Source organism: Crinia signifera, chromosome 9 (genome assembly GCF_055691185.1).
Source record: "Crinia signifera chromosome 9, ASM5569118v1, whole genome shotgun sequence".
In the NCBI taxonomy this organism is placed as follows: Eukaryota; Metazoa; Chordata; class Amphibia; order Anura; family Myobatrachidae; genus Crinia; species Crinia signifera.
Genome location: NC_139225.1, coordinates 146,528,098 through 146,549,803, shown reverse-complemented (window position 1 = coordinate 146,549,803; position 21,706 = coordinate 146,528,098). Strand labels below are relative to the sequence as shown.

General features: G+C 44.2%; 1 protein-coding gene across 2 annotated transcripts in view; it reads right to left on the bottom strand.

The window, feature by feature from the left end:
- TNXB (tenascin XB) overlaps positions 1-21,706 on the bottom strand; it is a 74,620-nt gene that overhangs the window by 23,670 nt on the left and 29,244 nt on the right. The window contains exons 7-12 of one of the 2 annotated variants that reach the window (XM_083160129.1): positions 18,865-21,444; positions 16,833-16,919; positions 15,149-15,433; positions 3,603-3,887; positions 2,738-3,010; positions 66-338 (exon numbers count right to left, since the gene is read on the bottom strand). In XM_083160129.1, coding sequence (XP_083016255.1) covers positions 66-338; positions 2,738-3,010; positions 3,603-3,887; positions 15,149-15,433; positions 16,833-16,919; positions 18,865-21,444 — 3,783 coding nt within the window. The remainder of the gene's footprint in view (positions 1-65; positions 339-2,737; positions 3,011-3,602; positions 3,888-15,148; positions 15,434-16,832; positions 16,920-18,864; positions 21,445-21,706) is intronic. The other variant, XM_083160130.1, reaches the window with a different exon arrangement.

The following is a 21,706-nucleotide window of genomic DNA, read 5'->3' as shown; positions in this document are numbered from 1 at the left end:
GGTGGCTGATGGCCATATAATGTGGCAATCGTTGTGCTGGCGGTGGCTACACATGTCGCTCTTACCTGTGCTAGTTTCAGCTATAACCGCCTTGCTCTTCTTCCCTCCTGATATCCCATACAGGATAAACTTATACTTCTTCCCAGGTCTCAAATCCTCAACTGACAGAGAACGCTGCTCTCCATCCAAACTCCTCTCCATGGGCTTCCCCTCTGCATCCCGGTACAGGAGAAGAAATGAGTCGAATTCTCCTCCATCTACAAGCCAGGACAGCCGGACAGACTCACTCTGGACCTCGGACACAGTGAGGGACTGCAGATGGGGAGGGAGATACTTCTCTGTGGAAGAACAAGTATGTGAGTGCACAACGTCAATGACAGGTCTCATCTGTAGCTCCTATACCCTTATTGTTCAATTATAAGTACAGTGAATGAAAAATGGAAGATTTAGGATCTGTACTATGGCCCTTATTCTGATTGAGTCGGGCGGCTGCATGTGCGGACGGACGGCCGATATTTTGTGTTTGCGCATGTGCAGAGGCATTTCTGCGCATGTGCGAACGCCTCTCACGTCCTAACACGGCGTGAACTCCGTGCATAAAACGATTGTACGGAACCATCCGAGCATGGGGTGGAGAGGGGCGTGAAGGGCTGTTTGGGCTCATTACCATATGCGTTCCCATGAAAACGCTGGGCGTGCGTATGGTAATCCGGCTGTGACGCACGTGTGGGGGGCGGACATCTGACTTAGCCGGATGTCAGCTGCCAGCCCATATCCCTGCTTTTACACGGAAAAATGTCCGAGTGCTCTGCCTGACCGCTCAGTCCATCATTCAATGGTCGGCGACCATCGGAGGATGGTGGAGGTTCCCACAGATGGAGGAGGTGTTCGCATGAAACATCTACTCGCCGTCCATTTGCTTGGCATCTTACACCATTCGGACGGTGTGAGCGATCCGTACGTGCCCGTCCGAAATACGCATCAGTCCATTTCAACCAGAATGAAGCCCAAGTTGCCGCTTTATCTGGTCAACAGTCAATATGTCGACACCAGCAGCCAAAAGTAATAGCCTCTGAGTTAGGCGGCCATGCGGGATGCCGGCCAAACCCAGAGTTTTTTTTTCTAAAAGGGGCAATGGTTTTGCATTGTAAGTGATTGCCCCTTTAAAAAAAAAGTTTGTCCAGGAAACTTTCCTGGGAGTCCCCATGCACCAGCCCCCTCTCCACCCCCTGCCCGCCTCCCCTTTGTGCGAAGGAGTCCGCACAGCGGCCCTGCACACGTGTATATTCCCTGTGCCGCACTATCGGTCCCCAGAGCGAATACTAGTGAATCAGGCCCCGTGTGTGGGTCCTTTTAAACAATGTGGATACCATTTGCATTCTAAATCGGGATCTGGGACCTGTATGGTTTTACTTAAATACTTTATGTTATCCGTCCAAATAAATGAACTTCACCAAGCAAAAAAAGATAGTACATTTGAAACCATTATTAAACTATTTTAGAGAGGACTCATCTTTATTACTGGCGTTCTATCAAGTCAGTTATCCTTTGCCAGTGACATCAATGTACAATCTTGCATTCACAGGATATCCATGGCAAGCGTTTTATCACGTACTGTACTTGCTCGTAAAAAAATTACTTTTGAGAATTATTTCCCGTCTGGCAATGAATCCCTCCTGAGTACATGTTTCAAGGTAAAATCTGGATCCAGGTTTGGACATTACAGTCAGCGCTCTGGACTATGGTGGTGCCAGAACTCTTATCAATCCAGTGTGTGTTGGAACTAGAATGACACATTTAGCGGAGCACTCTGTTCCTCATACAGGGATTCACATCTAGGGATACTGAGCGCTATATCATACAGGCCCCGGGTATAGAAATATAATATAGTGGTAAAAATAATAAATCCTTCCCTATTCATTCTAACTTTTTACACAGGGGCACCTGGACAAAGAAGAAGAGAATAAAATAGTCTTGTAAGAATGACAAACTGCCCATACATTACTGTAGTGAGTGACATCACAGCTCTGTGTAGTGACATCACATGCAGCATTTCTGATATGGAACTACAGGGCTGATTCAGCATGGATCAGTAATATGACAAGTGGCAGTTGTTTGTGAGTAGATAGCAACCGCCCAGACAGAAGGAGAAAACGCCCCGCGCTCATTTGCAAATGATTTGCGAATGGATCACTTACCTCAATCCAGTCGCAAATCCATACGTAACTCTCAGAAGATCGAAAAGACTTGTCTGAAGAGCATGATGTGCAACTGCTTTCCAGTCCAGGCCCTTCTGCCCCCCCCCCCCCCCCCTTTCACTTACCGCCTGACTCTGCAGGTCCCGAAGCACAGACTTCTTCAATGCAGGATGATGACAGCCAATTAAAATGCAGCACTGGCTGGTGAGCCAATCAGAGCTCGTGTACCGACAGCCGGTTTGATTGGATAAGGATACACAAGCTCTGATTGGCCAAAAGCTAGTGCAGCATTTTAATTGTCCGCCGGCATCCTGCATTGAAGAAGCAGGCAACACAGTGGAGGCAGTTGGGGGGTTGCGGTGGGCAAAATGAGCTGCCTGGGCCCTTCCAGAGACCAGGACAGCTGTACCCACAGCACCCCCTTGTTGGCGGCCCTGGTCATAGTACTAAGTATATGCATTCAGTAACCTACCTGTCACCTACTGTGACCCCTACCCCAATAGGCTATACATATATGTATATATTAACACTCCCCTCACCTGTGGTGGTCTCGGCGGTCACCGGCTTGCTTCTCTTTCCGCCATCTATGCCATATAACACAAATTTATATTTTTTCCCAGGCTTTAGGTTTTTCACATCAAAAGACCTCAGATCCTCTTGCAGGGTAATTTCTTGGGGGCGCCCTTCCCCATCCCGATAGTAGAGGAGAAACGATTCAAAGTCTCCGCCTGTCACCTCCCAAGCCAGGTGGACGGAATCGCTGCGCACATCAGATAGCGCCAGGGACTCCAGGAGCGGAGGCTGAGGTTTGTCTATGGGGCAGAGAGTTATAAGAGAGTTATACGCCTTGGATGGGTATATAGTGGACAGAGGAAAAATACCACCCAATCAACTCCTGACATGCCACTGGTTGTGTTTGGAAAGTGGCAGTTATGAGCTATTTGGTACTTTCTCTCCTTCCCATTTATATACAGGCTTAGTAAATAGACCCCAATAGAACCAACCAATCTGTCCCTAAATGTCATTTTTTCCAAACACTGCATGTAACATGACAGTTAGGAGCCAACTGGCCGGTGCTTTATCTTCAGTACACATTATCTCTCTCTCCAAGACTTTCAAAACCCATTAATTATTAAACCTCTACCCAAATAATCCAAAATAGCCAAATAAATCCCATATAATAAATGTGAGACATGCTGGGGTAAATTTACCGTGGGGGGAGTTTTATTGAAGATGGAATGTTGGACCATAGCAACCAATCAGATTTTATCTAATATGTTCTTGAAGATGCTAAATAAATATGAATTTGGCTATGATCGGTTGCTATGGGCAACACCCCATATTCAATAGAATTCCCATCTTAGTAAAGTTTACCCTGCCCTCACCCAACTCACACCCTCATACCTGTGAAGACATAGATGATCTCCGGCTCGCTGGTACTCTCCCCCCAAATCCCCCGGAGCTCCACTGTGTAATTAACTTCTGCTACAAGCCCTGTGATGAGGGAAGATGTTTGGTCTCCTTTCAGGGTTTCCTCTTGAAGTGGGCCCCCAGGGGGCCCATACTGAAGTACGTATGCATCAAAGTCTCCCTCCAGGGGCTCCCACGTCAGGCGGAAGGAATCTGTCCGGACTTCGGACACGGAGAGGGGGGACAGGCGGGGTGGTGTGCCTCTGTCTGGCGAGGAATCTGTGCAAGGAATCAAATGAATTCCATGGGAATGAGCCTACGGTATATATATGTAATTATAACAAACCTGCGTAACACCAATGTAAGCCGTCTATTGTTATTTCCCCAGCCATAGGATGACGAACTGGAATGTCAGTACGGCTAATGAGCACATTATACACACATATGCTGTCACATTACTAACTGCTGAGGTCGCCAAATATTGTCACTCATAGTAACTGCGTGTGAGAAGTTATACTGGGCATCTGTATTATGGTGGAACAAGATTCTAACCAGTCGCAATGTATCAAGAGGTGGTGAGACTCTGCTGACATATGGGATGGATATAATGAGAGAAGATTTTGTTGTCGGCAATGTGGAAAATCACTTACAAGTACTAAAGTTCAACACATTTGTCATAAAAAAAAAACATTAAAAAAATTATTTCTAACCTTAAAAAGCCAACAAATAGCTATTAGCTCATGTACTGTACGTGTCATTTTTGTGCATTATCTCCATAAAATGCAACTGATGCGCATCCCTATCCGAATTGGACGTACAAGCATCTTCTGCTGATTATAATGACATGCAGCATGCCTACTTTCTGTATGTTATAGCTTACTAAATGTGATGCTACAGTGTTTTCCCTCCAAACACTGACATAATTTGGTATGCAGATACAGTCACATACAATAATATATGGTATGCCGATATTCTGTATGAAATAGCACGTTTTGGTGAGTTGTAAGTAATAGGGTGCGATTTATTTATTTATTTACAGTTTCTTATATAGCGCAGCAGATTCCGTTGCGCTTTAATTTAAGAACGTGCAATTTTTTTGGTCAATAACTACCAAAAATGCCTGAAAATCACGAGTGTAATAGTGATTTGCTGTAAAAATGGTACGTTTTGACATGTCTGAAAAATTGCAGTTCAAACATTGCATCTAGACGTTTTCTCATTGAAAACATCAAAATCACAAATGTATAGTCACAGACGGCTCTTTCACTCTACTAAGGGACATCCCTGTGACATCAATCGCTGGGACTCCCCTTACCCGAGAACGACTGATCTTAGAGCCCGGTGCTGGATTCTTAAATATTGGGGAACCCCAAAATTTTTTACCCCATATCTGGGAAACCAGGACCAGCTCCAAGAGCCTGGGGCTGCTTATGCTTGGGCGGGGGGGACCCCACGCCATTTTTTTCAAACAAAAACTTACAAAACAAATTGCACACTCCCGTAAATTGCAAGTGATTTTTGACCTGATCTAAAATAATCGCACCGTATTACCTCTCGCCCTGTATCTGTATACCAAATTATATTTGGCGGGCAGCTTCAGGAGAAGTGCCGACTCTTCCGGTTGGCCAGGTGCGCTACGCAATTTTTGTGAGCCTCCTGACCATTGCGGGGAGAGTAGTGGTATGTATGGTCACAAAGGGCCTTATTCTGATCGGTGCGGATTTTACCGCATGCGGACGTCCCGCCGATGTTGATCGTCTGCGCATGTGCAGAGGTCACTCTGCGCATGTGCAGGCGATTTCGCCGCACGTATTCTTTATACGCCGCACAGGGGGCGTGAGGGGCTACTTAGCCTCATTACCCTATGCATACGCCCCGCGTTTCATGGGCGTTCCCATGCAAACGTGGGGCGTATGCATGGTAATGAGGCCGTGACGCGTGTGTAGGGGGCGGGCATCTGACATCGCTGGATGTCAGCTGCCCGCCCCCATACATGATTTCACACGGACAAGTGTCCGTGTGGTCTTGTGTGGCGGGACCTGGTGGAGCGTGCGGCCCTGCATTCGATGTTCGGCGACCATCGAATGCAGGGGCTGCTCCCAAGACGGAGGAGGCGTATCCCCGTCCAATTTCATGCGGATCGCCACATATCCGCGTACGGACGGAGGTGGCGATCCGTATGGAAGGCGGGGATTCGCCTGCACGGACATGACCGCATATTTCTGATTGGGCCGCACCGATCAGAATAAGGCCCTTTAGGATTTGGTTTCTGAATGTGTGTTACTGGTTCCTTCAGCGGGGTGATAAGTATGTGCTATATGTACAGATCCTAGTATACATATTTCTGTGTTGGGGTCTTGGAAGGTGCCCCCTAACCAGTTGCATAACTTTGTTGTTTGCCTTGGCCTTCATACAGAACCCTTATCTTCCCTATTTACCTTACACATAAAATAAGCATCAATGACATAACATTTTAGCTTACGCAGGATGCAGCTATGTCATATGCCCAATCATTACTGAGTATAAATGGCCGTAGTATCTGCGTTTCATGATGACAGATGCAAAATTTATTTTAACAACTCTACTTGGCAGCGATCCATATGCGCACAAATGAGCGCACTTTCTCCGGGTGGAACGTCAACAAAAGTTTCCTTTCCAAACATTCACTTGACAAGTAACAAGACTGTTCCTAACAGTAACATTGACATAGACATCAAACAAGGTTTTAATCGGCTGAGCAAGATTATTGATGCGAGAGGCTGAGGGGGGCGCATCATCCGTGGTGCTCCTCGCTGTATGAGGAGTCATAGGATTCTCTAATCTGCACAAGGACTTTTGCTAGTGACCGAGGTTATTAATACACATGTATCCCTTCATGATTATACAAAAGATACCTAGTTACTAAGCATAGGCGTGCGCAAGGGGGGTGCCAGGGGTGCACAGGCACCTCCTAATCATAGCTGAGGGATGGGGCTTTCCAACGAGCCCAGCCCCGTGTCTCTAGCCCCCTGGGAACCAGAGATACTGCCAGGCAAAGCTGGAACGTTTTCCCTATAGAATAACATGGGACCCGCTAATTCCGACCCCCACCCAGTTCAATGGCTGCCAGTTCCCCCTTCGGCATCACTGAAGCTCGAGGTTGATTTCAGTCGAACCCAAATCGCTGGGCCTTCAATCTGATACCAGGCGGATCCATATGGATTATTTGATTCCAGGGATATTGAGGTTAAACCGTTTTTTTTTTTTTTTGTGTGTGTGTGTGTGTGTGTGTATACTATGTGTGCGGGCGGGCATTTGCCCCTGGGCACTTGGGGTACAAGTGTCCCGTGCCCGCCACAGCCTCCTTCCCTTTTGAGCGGCTGAACAGATGCTGCCTGCCGCTGACAGGTAAAGTAGCTTCAGTGTGCGGCGTGCAGCATCCGGCCAGCGGCTCAAAAGGGAAGGAGGCTGCGGCTCCGGTGGGCATCTTATAAGAAGAGTGCACAGCGCTACCCGGAAGTGCGGATTCACGGGAGCGCTGGTGTGCAATGCGCACCCCCAGCAATGAGCATGAAACTCCCCTTGTCAACGAGCATTTAACCACCCCCTTCCCAGGGAGCATGTGACTCCTGGCAAAGAACATTTCACATCCCCCCCCATGGCATAATCTGTAATGGCCATCACAGTCTGAGGCGTAACGTGTAATGGGCATCATGGTGTGAGGCGTAACATGTAATGGGAATTACACGTACAACGTGTAATGGGCATTATGGAATGTGGTATACTATGTAATGGCTGTGTGATGTGTAATATGCATGTAAGTATGTGTTAATTTTTGGCGCGTGCCTTCGACGTGCACAGTCCCTATTGTCCCTGTTTTAATAATATTTTTTTTAAGCCCTAACATAATTTGTAATGGGCATTACGGTGTGTGGCATGTGTGATGGGCATTATTGTGCGTGACATTATGTCTAGTAGTGTGTTTCATTATGTGTAATAATAGGAGATGATGAACACGCCCAGTAGATAGTGATGGACACGCCCCCTTTAATGGTGCACCCCCTAATAAAATGGGCTGCGCACGCCTATGTTACTAAGACAGAGGTTCTCAAAGTCAGTACACTCATTACTGACTGACACATTTTAAAAGATCCACAGGTGGAGATAATTATTTTACTTGATTCTGTGAGGAGACCTGGAAAACATGCACTGTGTGGGGTCCTGAGGACCGACTTTGAGAACTTTTGGACTAGGGCAAGTGTGAGCCCCGGTGAGGGCACCCTAGGCTTGGGGTTATTTTGTCTCATACTAAATTTCCAGATTAAGTCTCTGGAATACTGCACTTTAATAAAAGAGGTTTGGGACCAATCGTAAATGCCCTTCTTTTCATAAAAAAGATTATAAATAGCTGCATATAAAGGAAGCACTCTATAACTTCTGACTGTATAATAAGTGTGGCAATTTCCTGGAAAATATACTCTACTGTATATGGACATAATATTTTGCCACACCTGTTAATGAATGAATTCAGGTGTTTCAATCAGGCGCGTTCCATAGCTGAAGAGTTCCGAAACTCCACTGGCAATAATGTACTAAAAAACTGTGAGGCAGCAGCTCAGTGGAATGGGGTTCCCATGGCCTAACAACTGCATGAAAGCCTCACATCACCCGGCCGAGTGGAGGAGTGTTAAGCACACTCCACGGACTGTGGAGCAGTGAAAATGTGTTCGGTGGAGTGATAAATCTCTGATTGGCAGTCAGGTGGGTGAGTCTGAGTTTGGTGGATGCCAGGAGAACGTTACTTGCCTTACTGCATTATGCCAACCATGATGTTTGGTGGAGGAGGGATAATGTTATGGGGCTTCTGCTCAGGGTTTGGGCTAGGACCCTTATATCTAGTGAAGGACAATCTGCTTCACCAAGACATTTTGGACAATGCAACTTACTGACAACAGTTTTGGGAAGGCTCTTTTATAGTCCTACATGACTGTGCCGCAGTGCACAAAGTAAGGACTATAAATACATGGCTTGATGAGTTCGGTGTGGAAGAACATGACTGGTCCACACAGAGCCCTGAGCTCAACCCCATCAAGCACCTTTGGGATGGACTGGAACGGAGACTGTGAGCCAGCCAGGCCTTCTCGTCCAGCATCAGTGCCTGACCTCATAATGCTCTAGAGAATGATGAACACAGATTCCCACAGATACACTCCAACATTGTGTAGAAAGCCTTCCAAGACGAGTGGAAGTTTTTGTAGCTGCAAAACAGGTCCAGCTCCATATTAAAGTATATGTATGTCATTACAGTCCCTGTTGGTGTAATGGTCAGGCATTTAAATACTTTGTCCATATAGGGCGGTATTCAATGAGGCTGATTCGCCATGTTTTTATGGCGATTTTGTGCTGTAAGGCGAATTTTTGACTAAAACGGTGAATCACCCTATTCAATGACCAGATGGCAAATACATTTCAAGGTTTTTTTCGCCATGATTCACCAAGTAGCAATCGCTATCTTTTTATGGTGAAGTGGAATGTGAACTTTTAAAATAAAGTGTTTTGTTTTTTACATTTGGTGTCAAAACAATCAGGAATTTTATTCTGAGGAGGGGCATGCTATTTTTATTCATGTGCTGTAAGCACATGAATATATATTTAATTAAAAAAAAAAATATTATTATTATTTTTTTACACAGAGCAGCCAGCAGGGGGCCGGAGCCGAGCCGCTCATTAGATATTCATATATTCACTTCACCCGATCAGCCTGTGATGCCTGGCACCCGGGGAGAGCACCTCCCCCCACAAACGTTCTGGGGCAGGCAGGGAGACTTCCATCTCCCTGCCTGCCGCCGTCCTCGGGCTCCCTGCAGCATCGCCGCAGGAGTTAAAATTCGCCAGTCAGGGGCAGCGAGTAGTGGCGAATGTGCAGCGAATCCTAAACAGGATTCGCTGCACATCGCCAAAATTCTCATTGAATACTGCCCATAGTGTATATCCAGTGAAAAAGGCTGTAACGAGGTTTCAAACAATAATATCTTTACAAAACATGAAGGAGGGACACGAGAGAACGTTCTTACCCTATCCCCGGAGATGAAGATGCTATGCCTGCCCTTAGTGATGTCATATGGTTCCGTGACTCTGGGGCCAGTAAACTATGAATGTGTGGAACAGAGACAAGAAGGATGGCACTCTAATGACCGGCATGGATATTTTGCAACACCTTCATACACAATAAAGTATGGTGTGCTATACTAAGTATTTTATGTTAGATTCTATAAGAATCTTAATTCAACCAACACAAAGGCAATATAATAAGAGAAGGACACCATCTAACATATGTACAATTCCAATTCTCCTCTAGGGCCTAGCCCTGTCGTGCATCTCTATTACTGCACACATGTATACGGGCAGTCATCACGTCTACTGATCTGGTGGGGATCACAGAATACAAGCATCTTTCTCCAATAGAAGACAGCAGATAACAGAAGAACCGTAACAGAGGGTTTACAGCTATTCTGGGCCGAGGCCGCGTTGGGTGCGGCTGAAACGTGGATCACGTGTTGGCCAAATTTAGCTAAATCAATGTGATGGATAAACACAAGATGTGCTGTCACTGTGTTATGTGGATATCGGGAAAGTTAAACACTGCGAGTGCTGGTTCCTCGGATGGGCGGACAAGTCTCTGGATTTGTTTGTCATGTGCTGGGAGATTAGTCATTGCACAGCAATTTATTTACTCGTCCATGATACAACAATATCATTCTGGGTTTGGGATTCCCCATGAGCTGGATAGCTGGCAGACTTTAATCAACACTGTCCGACTCTATGGTGTCAGACAGGGGTTGGCGAAGCTTAAATGTAATCACTTTGATGATTCTTAGGTTACTAGATCTTCCATCCAATGACCATCGCTAGAGAACTCATCGGAACTGACGGTTTTCTCTGTATACTTGTGTCGTAAGCAGGTTACCTGGTGGTGGGCAAGACGAGGGGCGAGCAGGAGAGGCAAATATGGCTTAGATGCAAAGGCATCCAACACTGACTAGACAATAGCCAATACTGTATTGTGCATTTAATGTAAAGTCTTTAGGGCTGGACTGGCCCACAGGGGTACAGAGAAAAACCACAGTGGGCCCCAATTCTAGGACCTCCCACATCGTTCTCTGCGGATCAGGTTCCAGACTGTGCACATGCATTATACATTATACATAGGTTACCTCATACCAGTGGCATAAGTTCGTCCACATTGCCCAGAGGCAAGATAAATCTTGGTGTGCCCCAAACTCCCACACCACCAAATCTATGTATGCATATGTGTATGTATGTATGTATGTATGTAAGTATGTATATATGTATGCTATGTATATCATGTTTAAAATAAAGAAAGTGTGAGATCTATGGTCCTGCTAGGAGGGGGAGTTATCCCGCAGAAGCGATAGCTATGGCTTTGAATTAACGGATTCAAACTTGCAGGGGAGGAGAGGTGTCCACCTGGGAGCAGGAGCCCGCAGCAGATGACTCCATTGCCTCCTAGAGTTATATACAGTACAGGGCTATAGTGTATTATGTACAATGCATTGCATACATTTTCATGGATGCACTACTGTATTTACTATATACATTTATCAAGGCCATGCACTCCCTAATGGTTAACCAAGCCTCTGTGGTGGCTGACCACACCCCCTCTGGGGACTGGCCACACCCCAAAACAAAGGCCCGTACTACTGCATTCCCTCAGTGGGCCACTCTCAGTGCTCTGTGATTTTCCCTGGTTCCTTGGATTTCCCTGAACGCAGGTGCACACTCTAATTACTAAACACCGCTAACCGGGATGATTATAAAAAAACTCTATGATATACTATAGGGTCAGTTTGAGGTGTTTAGCATAATTTTGCCCAAATATATGGGCCCACCAACCGTGACCAGGTGACCTCATCTAGTGGGCCCCTAACACAAAGCACTTAGATGAGGCCTCCCGTTCACAAAGCAAGTCTCACTCTCAGCATGTTGGCATTAAACCAGCATGGTATGTATTAAACCTTTGAGAGACATGAAGCAACCAATCAGCTTTAAGTTGCCGAGCCTATAAAACGACAGATACTTCTAAATTTGCTGTTGGGGCTCCACTCTCCCAAAGGTTTGAGACATCTGCCCTGATGTCCTTACGCAGCTGTCATGATGCCAACAGTGGACCTCTAGAATATGGCAGTGTTGTAACCAACCACCAGAACTTCGTCATTATCCCAACATGTGTCCATAATTGGATGAACATAAACACTAAAGAAGAACATAAACACCACAGATAACATAAACACTATTGAAGAATATAAATAATCAATTAGTTTGCAGGAATGTAAACATTATTATGTCAACAAGACGGTACTAAAAAAACATCAACAACAAAATAATGCAGACCATCAGCGAGACATGAGTGCACCACCAGCCCAGCAACACTTGCAGATGCCTATCTGTAGAACACAGATATGGAAGCCAGCACTGAACCGTGCACATACCACCGGCATCAGTAGGGACATGTCATCATTATACCACACAAACACACCATCAGTAGGGACATGTCATCATTAGACCACACAAACACACCATCAGTAGTGACATGTCATCATTATACCACACAAACACACCATCAGTAGTGACATGTCATCATTATACCACACAAACACACCATCAGTAGGGACATGTCATCATTATACCACACAAACACACCATCAGTAGGGACATGTCATCATTAGACCACACAAACACACCATCAGCAGAACACTGATATGAGGATGTAGGGCCTAGACTATAAATAAATCCAATGTATTTCATTAGAATATCATTAGTTCAACATCTCTGTGCCATCACTAGATAATACTTACACACCTGTGTGCCGTCAGTAATCATTACACACCTGTGTGCCATCAGTAATCATTACGCACCTGCCTGCCATCAATAATCATTACGCACCTGCCTGCCGTCAGTAATCATTACACACCTGCCTGCCGTCAGTAATCATTACACACCTGTGTGTCGTCAGTAGATAATCATTACACACCTCTGTTCCATCAGTAGATAATCACTACACACCTGTGTGTCATCAGCAGACAATCATTACACACCTGTGTGTGATCTGCAGACAATCATTACACACCTGTGTGTCATCAGTAGATAATCATTACACACCTCTGTGCCATCAGTAGATAATCACTACACACCTGTGTGCCATCAGTAGATAATCACTACACACCTGTGTGTCATCAGCAGACAATCATTACACACCTGTGTGTCATCAGTAGATAATCATTACACACCTCTGTGTTGTCAGTAGATAATCATTACACACCTGTGTGTCATCAGTAGATAATCATTACACACCTCTGTGCCATCAGTAGATAATCACTACACACCTGTGTGTCATCAGCAGACAATCATTACGCACCTGTGTGCCATCAACAGACCATCATTACACACCTGTGTGTCATCAGTAGATAATCACTACACACCACTGTGCCATCAGTAGAAAATCATTACACACCTGTGTGTCATCAGCAGACAATCATTACGCACCTGTGTGCCATCAACAGACAATCATTACGCACCTGTGTGCCATCAGTAGATAATCATTACACACCTGTGTGTCATCAGTAGATAATCACTACACACCTGTGTGTCATCAGTAGATAATCACTACACACCACTGTGCCATCAGTAGATAATCATTACACACTTGTGTGCCATCAGTATATCATAATTATATATATATATATATATATATATATATATATATATATATATATACACACACACACACACAGAGACACACAGAGGGAGCGCCTGTCAGCCAGGAGCTCCATCTGCGGGGGACAGGAGCTAGATCTGATGGGGACGAACCAGCATCTCACACTCTTGCTCATCCCTGTCAGCACGACGGCGGCGAGTGGGGGCGACGGGGGAGCAGCAGGGAGCCGGCGGAGGGTGTGGCAGGCTCCGAAAGAACAGGGCGTGCAACCGTCTCGTGCGCACACACCCCCTTCTATATGGTCCTTGCGGTCTGGCACTCTCCCTTCCTGGTCTGTTACCCCCGGTGCCCATCCAAGAATAATAGGATAGTATAGAAGAGAATGAGACACTCAGGATTTTCATCAAACATTATAATGTGACAAAAAGATAGAACAACTTTTGGAGCCTAACAAGCCTCTTTGTCAAGGTCAACAAGTGGATCGATTCAGGGGCTTGTTAGGCTTCGATTTTTTTTTGTCACGATATACTGTTCGATGAAAATCCTTTGAGTACCTCCTTCTCTTCTATAATATATATATATATATATATATATATATATATATACTTTGTAATAATCTACTATATATAGTAGATTATTACAACACATATGTGTCATCAGTAGATAATTAAAACATCTCTTTGTTCCATCAAAGATCAACAGAACATATATGTGCTCTCATGAGGCCATCATTACATCTCTGTGCCATCAGTAAGCCATTACAAGATCCCCTTTTGTCTTCAGAATCTCATTAAACCATCTATGACCTAAGTAAATGATTACAAACAGCTTTATGATGTCACCAGCGTATGGCATTGGTTGGTCATTAGAACATCTCTATGCCCTCAGCAGATGATCATGTTTATGTCATGAATAGGTCATTCATCATCTCCATGGCTCAGTAAATAATCATTATAAAACATCTTTTTCTCAACAGCTCTTCATCATTCCCACATGTCTATGCCATCAGTATATTATGAATACAAAATATCGATGGCATCAGTAGATCAATAAAATGTCTGGGCATCTATATCCAAAGTTTAGTAGATCACACTTACTAAATAATTATGTTATGAGTAAATAATCAGTGCCACACATCTCTGCCCTTATTAGACTCTCATTACATCTTAAAGTCATCAAGTTATCATTCTTTCCCACCTTGGCTACTGCAACCTCCTCTTATCTGGCTTCCTCCTCATCCAGCAGACTGCTCCACATCTTCTGAACTACTCTGGGGATCCTTACACGGGTTGAAAAATGATCTCCTGAGTCCAATTTAAAGCTATTCCTCCCACCATCAAAATGCTTACCAACTGTTCCCTATCATACACCTCCGACCACATCAAAAATACCTTCCCTCTCACCTTCTACAGACCTGCTTCTGGAAGGAGTCCTCTTTCTGGTGTCAACCACCTTTTTCATTGACACTTCCAAGACTTCTCCTGAGCTGCTCCTCAGGTCTGGAGCTCCTTACCTCACCTGACTAGACTCTCACCTACATCTCATGGTTAGATGTTTTCTCACCATGATTGATGCTACAAGATACACTGAGTTGAATAAATCAATAGAATGGGGAAATGTTCTGTAGAACTCTAGAGAAATCTGAATTTTAATCATCTACAAACCACTGGCATAGATGCCAGCAAATGTGGTGGTGAATGATACAATTTAATAGATGGATTCTGTTCCAGACAAAAAAGGATTTGGAAAACATCCGCTCTATCAAATAGTTCCGGAGCGTAAGTAAACAATTTCTGGTGTTGCTAGATTGGACATTCCTACCTACCTGTTGTCACCTCCTCCGTGAGTGGGGGTGATAGTTTTCCTCCCCGTATGCCGTATAATGACACTGCATATCTGGTATTCTGGTCCAGGTTCTGTAACGTTGCCTCACGCTGATCCCCGGGAACAGAAACCTCTTTTTGGCCCGCACTGCCGGTCACATCCTCGTATCGGATCAGGAAAGATTCAAAGACGCTCGTCCTGGCCTTCCACACCAATGTGATGCTGTCACTTGTCACATCTCGCACTTGCAGGCCCCCCAATGGAGGTATAATAGGTCTTTTTGTAGCTGGAGAAGTAAAAGGAAGTTGGTTATGCAAACCTATGATGAAGACATTAGTAAAGAATTTAAATAATTATTTATTGATGGAAGTCCTTAGTGATGTGAAATCCACATGGTGGCTACATGACAGTTGGGAGCTGATTGGCTGAAGCACCATTTGTCATACCGTATGTAACAAGATTTATCATTCGATGGGCCAGATGCACTAAGCTTCAAAAGTGATAACATGGAAAGTGATAAACAACCAACCAATCAGCTCCTTCCTGACATTTTTCAAACACAGTCTGTGACATGGCAGGTAGGAGCTGATTGGCTGGCTGTTTATCACTCTCCATTTTATCACTTTTGAAGCTTAGTGCATCTGGCCCTACAATGAGCATTAATAAACGAGACCCACAGTGTTTTGGAGGTCGACATAGTTCACATGGATCGACATGGATTCACAGATTCAGCATGCAGGGAACCTTGTAAAATATTTTAGAATTGTGGCAAATCAGACACTTGCTGGGCTCTACCATGCTGTCATTACAGCAGCGTAACCAGGGCCAATGAGATTGGGGACTCAGGGGTATGGCTGCTGGAATGGGCATGGTTACACCGATGCATCATATACAAAACTACGGTGTCTATGTATCTGGTGAAAATAGCGAAGGACTGGGATAGTAGCAATATGACCCATGTATTTGGTGGAATTGGTGGAAGTAGAGGAGTATTTGGATAGTAGATCCTGGGTCTCATGTATCTGGTGATACGGTGGAAGTAGAGGATTATTGGGATAGTAGATCCTGGGCCTCATGTATCTGGTGATACGGTGGAAGTAGAGGATTATTGGGATAGTAGATCCTGGGTCTCATGTATCTGGTGATACGGTGGAAGTAGAGGATTATTGGGATAGTAGATCCTAGGCCTCATGTATCTGGTGATACGGTGGAAGTAGAGGATTATTGGGATAGTAGATCCTGGGCCTCATGTATCTGGTGATACGGTGGAAGTAGAGGATTATTGGGATAGTAGATCCTGGGTCTCATGTATCTGGTGGAAGTGATGAAAATTGAGGAGTGGGACAGCAATGGCTGAGATGCATATTTAATGACCAAAAATGCAGAAAGAGTTTGATAATAATGGCTGAAGATCATGTAATAGGTGGCATTGAAGATAAAAATAAAGTATAGTAGAAGCCAAGACTCATATACTAGTTGAATACAAAGGTGGTGTATAGCACAGTAATGATTGATAGCACAGTTGAGTTTACTTATAGAGGTTGAGAGTCATACCAAGGGTCAATGATGAAGGAAGTAGGAGTTGGATAAATTGAGACCGCAAGAAGTAGGAGACAGGTTTTGGTAGCAGAGGTCCAGATACCGGGTGACCATAGAGTAGCCAAACAAAGATGGATTTACAGTACCTGGTGCTTTTGTTGTGGTGAACTCCACTGGAGATGGTTGCGTGGTCACCTTAATGTGTTGTGGTAGTGCGGTAATGTGCGACACCGCTGTGAGCGAGGATAAAATAAATGTTATTTCTTGTAACCGTTCCACAAAACATCCCCAAATCCATTGCATGCTATCCCTTGACACCCTCCCACACTCCACTGTTACATAGATTTATTAACCACTATCAATTCCATGCTTAACCATGAATTGTTGCATGCAAAACCTGTGCCCGTTGACATGCTACAAAGCTGCGACTATATATAGTCATGTATGTGTCTGTACATGTAGTGTTTACCTTTGTAGGACACACACACAAAAATATATATTAGTAGTTTATGTTATATACATACATTAGTACTATGTATATCAGACATAAACTGGGATTACAGAGTGCACTTATATATATACTGAGGAATATACATATATAAGAGTAATGACAGACTGGTACAGAGAGCTTACAATACAGACCTGTCATTAACATATATATATATCATACAAATCCAAATACAAACGCATTCTCCCATTCATCAGGACTTTCCCATGCATGTTACAAATATACATGTATGCTTGTGCTGGAACGGGTTGCGGTCATTCCGTTGACCCACATTAGCTCGCCATGCATTGGGTTGACCACTGAAGGTTGAAATGGCTTAGGTCGATGACACATGAAATAGGTCGGCATGGGTTGGAAAGTCAACACAAGCATTAGGTCGACAATGGCAAGGTCAAGAGTCAAAAAGTTGACTTGAGTTTTTCCCAGGATTTTTTGAGCTGACATGTGCCGACGGGCAGTTTTTCATTTCCTACCATCCACTAGGGCATGGAGGAAGAGTAGAAGAATGGTGACCGCAACGAGCCATGCAAGGTGAAGCAGTACACTTTGATGGTGCCGACATTCGGGGCCAAAAAAAATAAAATTAAAAACTCATGTTGACCTTTTGACTGTTGACCTTCCCCTTGTCGACATGATGCTTGTGTCAACCTGTCGACCTTAGCCATGTCAACCTTTTCATGTGTCGACCTAAGCCATATTGACCTTCAGTGGTTGACCCAATGCGTGTGGACCTTATATGGATCGACCCAATGACCCCATACTTGCGGAAACATAGACTGAAATAAACCCAAGCACGCATGTATATATCCATCTTTGCACACAGTTCTCACGTGTTCACCATTCTGTTCCAATATGATATATATACATTTGAGCGTTCACATTGCCTGAAGGGTAAAGGCGTTATCAGCAGGTCAGACGTGGTGTCATTTGGCCATACGGTGAGCACACAGCGAGCGGCAGAGGGAGAGAGAAGCCTGTGAGGTAAAACTGTGATGTTATTCATCCATGAGTGTTTGAAGGATAACAGTGACGGACAAGGAGACAGAGAAGAGGAGACGACAGAGAGGGGAGACTGAGCAATGAGAGCAGTAGAGCGTAGAGAAGACATAGGATGGATGTCTCCATGTGATTTCAAAATCAGATTCTCTTGATTTGTTAGCAATAGGAGATCCTTCTTAACACTACTGGGGTAGAGGAGAATTTAGCAGAATTCCAAAACATTTTTCGTCCACACATGGTGGAGTCATCCATGTCTTGACTTTAACCGAATTCATGACTTGCGACCAACGTGGAAACTACAACCACAAGTGAGTGTAAATTATAAGTCAAGAAATAAAAGGATAATGGAAAACAAAAAAGTCATAGTCAAAGTATAGTGAAGAACTTAGGACAGCTGAGAGATGAAAACGATAAAATCATTAAAAGAAAGAGATCAAGATAATTAGAGTAGACGATAACAAGTACCAATGCTAAGCAGTCTTATAAGTAGGGAGGATACACATGACATTGTGTCCTCCCATGCTAGAACCCACACATTATTATTCCCAATTCTGCATTAGGGTGGCGGTTTAAGGGAGGTGAAAAGCCGAATAGCTAGTGGGCAGTGAGTACAACATCAAAGCAATCCCAGATGCCTAGATTTTCTATGACCTACAGTAGCTTCCCAGTACCTGTGTCAGCCACCAGGGAGAAGGACTTGGATGAACGGCCCCTCAGCATCCCATGAAGATCAAATCTGTAGCTGGTCCCCGGGGCCAAATCCTTGATTTCCACCTGCCTGACTCCTCTATCCACCTCCATTTGGCTTGGAGTGGCACCAGCAATTGGTGGCCATGGGCTATAACGAATTAAGACCTTGTCCCACAGAAGCCCAAGACCTTCTAATGAAACCACAAGACTGGTTGGATTTTTCTGTAGGATACTAGGTCTTCCATGAGTCCCAGGACTTGGTACTTTCAATAAAATTGGGCTTCTTGTGGGACCAGCTGTGTCTTGCTTCTCACCAGACCCTAGAATTTTATTATCCACTAATGAATTTTCCTCACTTTTATGAATTACATGAGAGAGCTCTCTATCTGGAAAATTTGCATTAACTGGTCCTTCCTTGTCTACTTCATGTTTTGTGCTCGGCCTTTGGGGGTCTGTCTTTCTGGGGTGTGTTGGCAGTTTCTTTGAGATTACAGACCTGTCTTCCATTTTATCTTCAATTAGTTTGCTCTCATAATTCGGAAGTCCCTTTTCAATTTTCTCTTTGCTAGATTCTGGCTTAACGTTTTGGTGCAGAGGAGATTGTAGTGTGCTAGGCTCTAATGTTCCATCCTTATCAACGTTAAGGTTTCCACTTTGAGTAGCAGAGCTTGATATTACCTTTTCTGTGGGTTTTATTGTAGACCTTTCAAAACTACTTATCCTTGGGGATATCCCAGGTTCTTTGTCAAAAGACTCTGCTGATGACATTGTTTCCTCCTCAATATTTTTTCCTCCTTTGTCATGCTCCTTCTTTTCTGTTTTTCCTTTTGGTGCAGTGGCCTTTTTGGGGGGTGGTAGCCTCTTTTCTGACAGTTTACTTCTATCTACTAAAGTTTTGGAAGGCATCGTTTTTGATGGATCTACTTCACTCATTGTTATTACTTTATCTTTTGAGGCAGGGGCTTTATCTCGGACATTCAGATTTTCTTCTATTACTTCTGAGGTAGAACCGTATGCTCCTACTGTCAACTTCACTGGGATCTCTATATCACCCACTGCTTCCACCCTCCCAAGAGTTTTTAGATTTGGATCAATGGATATGGTCGAGTCTGGTTTTCTCAAAGAGACAGATCCTCTTTGTGGCTGATGTATATCAGCTGAGTTATTGCTTGGTAATTTATTCTCACTGATGGGGATTCCCATATTGCCTTGCAGTCGTGATGACCCTATAGGTTCTGAGTTCCCAGGGGCACCTGGAGTTTTTTGAGGAAGCCGTTCATACACCATTCCTGTAAAACTGTGTGGCTTCCATTTCACCAAATAAAGAAATATTGCCTGGGCCACAGATTCCACTGTCTGGTTGACCTTTAGAGGGTAAGAGGTAGCTCGGAGGTAGCTCTCTAAACGCTGAATAAATGTTCCATTATAGATAGAGAGCTTTTCTGGTAGGTTGTCAATTACTGACTTCATGTGGTGTCCCATTACCCTGGTTTGGTTCTTAGTTCTTGGTGCAGATTCTGTTGTGACATTACGGCCTTCCACTACTGTTGTTACATTATGGAAGTCCTTATTGTCTTCTCTACCTGCACCTTCTCTTCTGGAGGTGTTTATTATCCTATTTACCTTTACTAACGTGGTTATATGCTTTCTGGTTTTTGAAGGATCTGCTGGGTCATCTATTGTGTTTTCCCCACTTTTAACTCCTAACCCTCCAGTTTCAGAGATACTTTCCTTTGAAGTTTCCTCTGTCATCCCAGTTTTTGAAATATCTAACATGCCCTCTTGTCCCGAGAGTGGTAATCTATGGTTGATGTTTTCACTTAAGGATGTAACTTCTGAATCACTCAAGCTTTGTTCTCCATCCTTACCAGATTTTATTACAGGCTTCATTTTTGAGGACTCAAATTCCAAAAGCTTCTTGGCAACGCTGGAAGTTTCTGGCAAACGCCCACTGCCTGGAACAGTCACTTTAGAATGAATGTTTGGCTTCCGATCCACACCTTTTGGGTGAGGAGACTCTTCTTTCTCTGCTTCATGCCAGCTAATAGGACTTTCTTTTGTAGCCGGGTCAAAATCAGTAAAGTTCTTTGTGAGTATCCAACTTTCCATTTTGATGCCAGGTAATTTGTCCGTCCTATCAAATTCTCTTAGGTTTTCTAAATCACCCTCTACTCTCACATTGTCCACTGGTAATTTGTCGTGGCTATGTGATAGTATTGTTGATGGATATTCTGAATCTTCTGTTTTACGGTAAACGTCTACCATGCTCCCATCTTTCCGGTGATGTGTTTCATAAATGGTAGTGATGATAGTTTTAATGTTTTTCGTTGTGTGTATAACACTACTCCCCTTTGGGTCTTCTGTAAATATCTCTTTAATTTCTTTTGTCAGGACACTTCTGTTTTCTCCTCCATGAGAGAGGTGCGTGTTAGATAATGCAGGGCGGAATCTAGTTTCCATTATTGAAGACTCTAGCTTCCCGGATGTGTCAACATTGTGAGAAGTCCCCACTGATCCATGGGTTACGGGTTCCTCCCCAAGACGTTTTCGTTCTTCTCCAGCTAGTAAAGCACCAAATTAAGAAGGTTAGGGTTACCCTTCAATGCTAGGATGAGACTATATAATTGAAATTCAAAATGAAACAGTTCTGTAAAGTCAAAATGATGTTAACATTGTGTATAACAAAAGGGTTAGTCTTCCTCGGAATGTGCAGGAATGTGGAGACATAAGTCTTAGTGAAACTGTCATAAGGGAAGGAACAAATGTGAATTAATGTAGAATGAATGTTGCACGTGATCTAATCAAATGTTGTCTGGGGCAATG